Below are 6,140 nucleotides of genomic sequence, written 5' to 3' on the forward strand. Positions count from 1 at the left end.
CAAGCCACGGCAGACTCACATCATCTTCCACTGAAAGACTTCCATCTGGTGATGGCCGCAGATGGAGTGGACTGAGGTTAGATGGGGCCCCAGATGGAGTTTGGTAGGACATTCTTTGCGTTTGCCTGAGTGACCTTACCCAGCAGCGCTGGTGCATGTGAGAGTGGTGGCCCTCAGGGAGCGTGGGCAGCATGCTGGGGTCCCCTGGCAGGCCAGTACCTCGGTGTCCTCCTTTTCTTCCTCCTCCTCCTTGTTCTCATTATCATTATTAAGATTTGGACGGTAGCATTGACAGAAGCGATTTGGGGCGGATTCGGCAGTTGGCCAGATCTGCAACAAGCTGGAGGAGCACAGCGTTTAGCACTATAGCACTTGCAGGTTGGAGATGAACACATTTGGGTTGAGACCTGCAAATTTCCTCACGTGGTTGTTGTGAAAACTCCATGAAATAAGATGCGTTAAGCTCTTGGCATCTCTGGCATGTAGACGCTTACATAGTCAATAAGTGGTGAGTTGCATATTTATATCATGAAGCATCCTTTATAAATGAAGCAAACATTCCATCCTGAAGTAAGACCACATGTTCCAAATTTTGCCCCTGAGAAGGTTGTCCCATCTGTGGCTCAGGGCACTCTGGACGGTTCTGTCAATGGGGTCTACATGGCTGTGGTTGGACAAGGTTGCCTAAGCTGTGAGGGTAGTGCAGCGGGGCTGTGTGCAGAGGGCTGCAGGGGTGCAGCCGGACCAGGGTCAGCAGGGCAGCCTCCTGCCTGGGCGTGGGATACATCAGGTGGTTCTAAACTGTTATCTGGAGAGCAGTGAGAGACAGAGAGTGAGAGAGCGAGAGAAAGGGGGAGTTTGTGTGATGGTGTATGTGCATTTGAGTGTGTGATAGTATGTGTATGTGTTTGAGTGTGTGTGACTGTATGTATGTGAGTGTATGTGTATATGAGATTGTGAGTGTGTATGTGTTGTGAAAGTGTGTGAGGGTATGAGTGTGCCTGTGTGTGTGTGTGTCTTTGTGAGCTCAGCATTAGGGCTTCAAGCAGACCAGTTATTCTTTGACAAAGGGGGAGAAGTGGCTTCATCCTAGCTGGAGTCATACACTGGTACATCTGGAAAGGACTGTGGAGATAATTAAGCCCAATCCCAGGTGATGGGAATTCGAGGCTGAGAGAGGTGGGAAGGACATCTCAGGGTCAGCTGGTGGAGTGATGTGACTGCCTCTTCCTCTTCAAGGAACATTGGTGGGCACTGATCTCTGATGTCATTGGCATCCCCTTTGAGGACTCAGTTTGGAAAGGATGTTACAAGAGGCTCAGCTCTCCCTGGTGGCCAGTCTTGTAAGTCCTTACAGGTTGACAAAGCTCGAGACCAGGCTCACATAGGAATGGGCTGAAAGGTAGGTCTGGCATGTGTTTCCTCAGGAGCTGTTTAAAGCTCAGAGGTTAGACAAAGAATTTGACTTTTTGATGGGGTAAAAGCTTGGGAGAAGTCGGAGAGGAGGCAGGAAAAGGAGACCTAAACCCTCAACATGCCCTCATTTGGTGTTTGGGTCACATGGTTGACTTGGTGTTCACCTCTGGGGGCTCTGGGAGGGCGACATGGCCAGTGCAACCAAAGCAGGCTTGGCGACACACACTTGGGTTTCAATCCCAGCTGCGCCTCATCCTTGCAGGCGACATGGGGCAGGATGCTTAGTATTGCAGGACTTGGGTCCTCTTCATCTGTGAAAGAGGGTGATGACCCTCCATGTGTGCTGAAGATGGAAGGAGGTGACATATGCAAAACATGTGTCACAGACTCCTGTTGCCAAGATAGTGAGAAGGAGGGCAGGCACCTGTGCTTCCTTTTCCAGGTGGGGCAGGAGGCAGGGCAAGAGGAAGGAGCTAAGATGAACTCAAGTGATGTTCCTGTGAGGAAGGAGCAGAGCTGTCCCCTCCTCACGGTCCTCCTGGGCTCAGGAGACATATTTGTTAATGATGACAACTCGGAACACTCAGCTGAGTGTGGTCCAGCAAACCTCTCACAAGCTGAGGGAGCGCTTGAAGATGGGCTTGCAAGCCTTAAGAACTTGCTGGTGGAGCAGATCAGGGAAGGGCAGGGATGAATGTCTTCCCAGAAGGGCTGATGGCTCCCTTTCCTCCTGGGTACCACCCTCACTTATGGCCATTGTGTGTCTCCCCTGCAGCCGTGAGCGCCTCAAGGGCAAAGCAGAAGCTGATTCACCTGTTAGTGCCCAACAGGTGGTCACAAGAGGGCATTTGACAGTTGACAGGTGAGCAGAGGAGAAGCAAGTGGATGAATGTGTGAAGAACAGTTGTGGTCACTTCAGGAGAGTGGAGAGGGAGACCCACACTTGGTGCAGGGGCAGGGCCTGGTGGAGAGATGGCTGCCCCCAGGTGTGGGAGCAGGGAACAGGAACAGCTCCAGACCCAACCCGCCATGTCTGGATGTTACTGTCCAGCTTTTACCTTCTGGTCACCTGTGCTGCAGCAGCTCCCGTGTCCAGGGGTTTAAAGTGTCCAAGCACATGTGAGGATTTGTGAGGAAAGCTGGCATGCAGAGCAGCAAGGAAAATAATCTGCTGTGAATCAGGGTGCAAGCGTATTAGAGTTGTCAACCAAGTCAAAACTAACTGGTGGAAGCCTTGTGCCGCTGTTAAAAGATAGCAGCTGCTGCCTGGAGGTTGACAGATGGGGGGCAGTACTGAGCCTGGCCTCTGGGTGGGAGCATTGCGCGCTGTGGTCTTTCCCCCCCCCCGCCCCCCGATGGAGTCCTGGAGGTGAAAGCGTTGTCCTCTGAGTCAGGGTGAGTTGCTGCATCTGTAGTAGTCAGGGTTCTTTGGATGCAAAGGACAAAAACTGTCTCTTGCCAAGTTAGCCAAGAAGATTAATTAGAAGGGCTGCTTGTCTAATATCACACAGCTGAGGACTGGCCGAGCCTGGACTCACAGGGACACTTGTCTGCCCCGAGTTCATGCTCCTACCAGCACTTGCCCTGAGACACCAAGGTCCCAGGTGAGAGAAGGCTTTCTATAAGTTCCTACAACGTGCGTGCTCCTCCCTGAGTGGAGAGCACACTTCTCACTGCCTTTTGCTTCCTCTCTCTGCAGAGCCCTGTGGTCCGAGTGTGCCGACCCAAGCACCAGGGGAGCCCTTCAATCTCACGGCCCCTCTCCGGGCCCAGAAGCCTCAGAGACTGACAGCTGTTGGAGCATCCACCTGGCTCAGCCGGTCCAGGCCCTGCGGTCCCCATGGCTGCCGGGAAGGGAGCTCTGCGGAGCCCTTCAGCTGAAAACAGATGGCGGCTTAGTGAACCCGAGCAGGGCTGGGGCCGCAAGCCAGTGCTGCTGGAGAAAACAAACTGCCTGGGCTCTGAGGCTGCCCCGGGCAGCGGTGGCCGGGATGCGGCCTGTGCCGAGATGGCGCAGTCAGCAGCCCCGGGCAAGTTCAGGCTGGGAAAGCTGAGGCCCCGGAAGGCTTGCTGGGAACAGGGGCAGAGCGCCTTCATGGAGGTGCCTCGGCTCAAGAAGAGGCTTGGGGGCAGGCAGGCCCAGGAGAGGGTGCACAGTGGCCCTGCAGGCCAGCCGGGCCCCCAGCAGCTGACCCTGGACAACCCCAGGGACCCGGCTAGCATCACCTGCTTCTCAGTGGGGCCCAGTGGGGCCCATGGGGAGCAGAGAAGTGCCTTCAGCAAGCCAACCAGGAGTCCAGCAGGGAGACCGGGGCCAGCCTCCGTCTTCCAGGCAGGCGGACCCGTAGACACCCTGGGGGAGCTGCTGGGACTCATCAACACAGTGGATGTCAGTTGCTGGGGTCGACTTTCCAACTCCAAGCTTTTGGTGGGTGATTTCTGGAGCCTGCAAAGGGTGGCACCAAATGCTCCTCTCTGCGGCACTTTCCTGGGTGACCCCATGCTGTGGCTCAAGCATGCCACGGCCCAGGTGCCCACACCTCCGTCGTGCTCCTCCACCGCCTCTTGGGCCCTGCTGCCCCCCACGCTCACCTCCCTGGGTCTGTCCACCCAGAACTGGTGCGCCAAGTGCAACCTCTCCTTCCGCCTGACCTCCGACCTGGTCTTCCACATGCGGTCCCACCACAAAAAGGAGCACGTGGGGCCCGACCTGCATTCTAAGAGGCTGAGAGAAGAGGCCCTCACGTGCCCCGTTTGCCACGAGTACTTCCGCGAGCGCCACCATCTCTCCCGGCACATGACTTCTCACAGTTAACAGGTGGTTTGGAACAAAGGCGTCCAGCACGCGGTCCTGAGGCTGAGATGGCTCACGGGGCCTTCCCCCGAAAAGACTGGTCACAGTTGTCCGCAGGGCCGTCTCCTTGGGCGTTTGAGGATGAACAGCTCAGTCATAATTGGAAAAAGTCAACCCGCCCCCGGGACGTGCTTAAAGGAAGTAATGTCGTGAAATGATGTGCTTTGCTAATGGCAGGGTATGGTGACGAATGGCATCAAGTGCTTCTGACGTTTTCAAGAGTGAGGGCTCTGCTCCCGTCACCGTAACTCTCGCTCCATGTGGAAGCAAGGCTGGCACCCAGCACGGGCTTTGGAGGCAGACAGACCTGGACTGGGATCTTGGCCCTTTCACATACTGGCCCTGAGCCTGGGCAAATTGCTCTAGCTATCTGAGTCCCAGCGTACTTCTCTGCAAACATGGAGATGGTGACACCTGTGTCTGAGGGATGTTGTCAGGATTGTATGGGAAGACGTGTGGGAAATGGCCAGCATGTGCCCGGCAGTGTCATCACAGAGTAAACAGTACTATTAGCATGATCCAGATTAGTCAACTATTGTTAAGTGACAAAGTTTCAGTGGCCAACAATGCAGAGCCCCTGTGTCTCAGTCATGGGCCTGCGGGTTGCCTGGGGTTGAGCTGGGCTTGACTCCAAGGTTGCTTTCTCTCTCAGGACTGTTGGGCTGCCCGGTCATGCTTCTCTCATGGTTACGCCAAGAGCACAGCAGGACAAGTCCAAATATCCAAGCACAGCTCAAGCCTCTGCTTGGCTTGCTTCCGCTAATGTCCCCTCGGCCAATACAAGTAGGCGGCCAAGCCCAAAGTTAAGGGGTGAGGTGTGCATATGGCCAACGGGGAGGTCATGAGTGAGTGTATAATCCTACAGGGGCCGGCGGAATTGGGACCAATAATTCAACCAACACCTGGTCCCTGGTTCTTCATGTTCTGAATACGTGAAAATGGGAAAACGAAACAACGCATACATGCACACATACACGCACACACACCCCTTAACTCTCAGGAAGTGAGCGTGCACAAAACCTTAAGGCTTGAGACATTGTGAAGACTGGGAGAGTTCTGGGTACCGTTTACTATCTGATGCATGTTGAGTTTCAGTACCTATGCTGTTTATCCACATTTGTCCTTATTCCTAACAATGCAAACCTCAGGTCATACACTCTGCTGTAACACAAGCCAGTCTGTGTGAAAGCCCTTTGTTGGAATTTCTTTCAAGTCACTGCAGTTCTTTTGAGTGGTTTCCACCTCACTTTCAAGATTTGTTCACTTGACCTGCAGTTTCCAACCCCTCCTCTGGGGCCTCGGTCACAGAGTTCAGACTTGTGGGTGGGAAGGAGCTGGTGGGGGTCTCAGCCAGCAGCGAGCCAGCCATCCAAACACCCGCAGACTCCGCATCCCCTCTCCATCTCCACGGCAGGCTCCCACCTTGCCCGAGGCAGCTGCATGTCCCCCCTGGCCCAGCCCACACCTGTCCCTCTCTCTCCCACTCCCCCCACCTCCCACCCATTCTCCACAGCCAGAGGTATATTCATTCATTTCTTGGCCTCCCTGGGCACCTGTGCTGTGCCAGATTGTGTGCCAGGCCCTGCTGGGGGCACAGTGAGTTCGACCCACTGTGTGAGTCGAACATAGTCCTTGTTCAGGGTGTGAGATGATTAGGGTGCAGTGCGACAGATGCAGAACAGAGGCCTGTGCCGGGGTGCTGGGCACGTCGGGGGGCATGCCCAAGTCAGACCTGTGGGTAGGGGAGGAGGGTACCCCTGGAGGCCTCCTGGGGGGTGGGGATGTGAGCTGAGCCTCAGAGTCCAACAGGAGCTGGTGATTCAGACAGGGAGGGCAGTGCTGGGGAGAAGGTGGTCCTGAGCTGTAGTGT

The 6,140-nt window shown here is 55.1% G+C and overlaps 1 protein-coding gene across 1 annotated transcript; it reads left to right on the plus strand.

Moving 5' to 3' along the window:
* Positions 1–3,256: 3,256 nt before the first annotated feature.
* On the plus strand, positions 3,257–4,231 carry ZNF488 (zinc finger protein 488; the record flags this gene model as incomplete). The annotated part of the gene is made up of 1 exon (XM_082673548.1): positions 3,257–4,231. One exon carries the CDS (start codon positions 3,257–3,259, stop codon positions 4,229–4,231), a length of 975 nt encoding a protein of 324 aa, XP_082529674.1.
* Between the last annotated feature and the right edge of the window lie 1,909 nt (positions 4,232–6,140).

The sequence above is a fragment of the Grampus griseus genome (genome assembly GCF_964374135.1).
Source record: "Grampus griseus genome assembly, chromosome: 16".
In the NCBI taxonomy this organism is placed as follows: domain Eukaryota; kingdom Metazoa; phylum Chordata; class Mammalia; order Artiodactyla; family Delphinidae; genus Grampus; species Grampus griseus.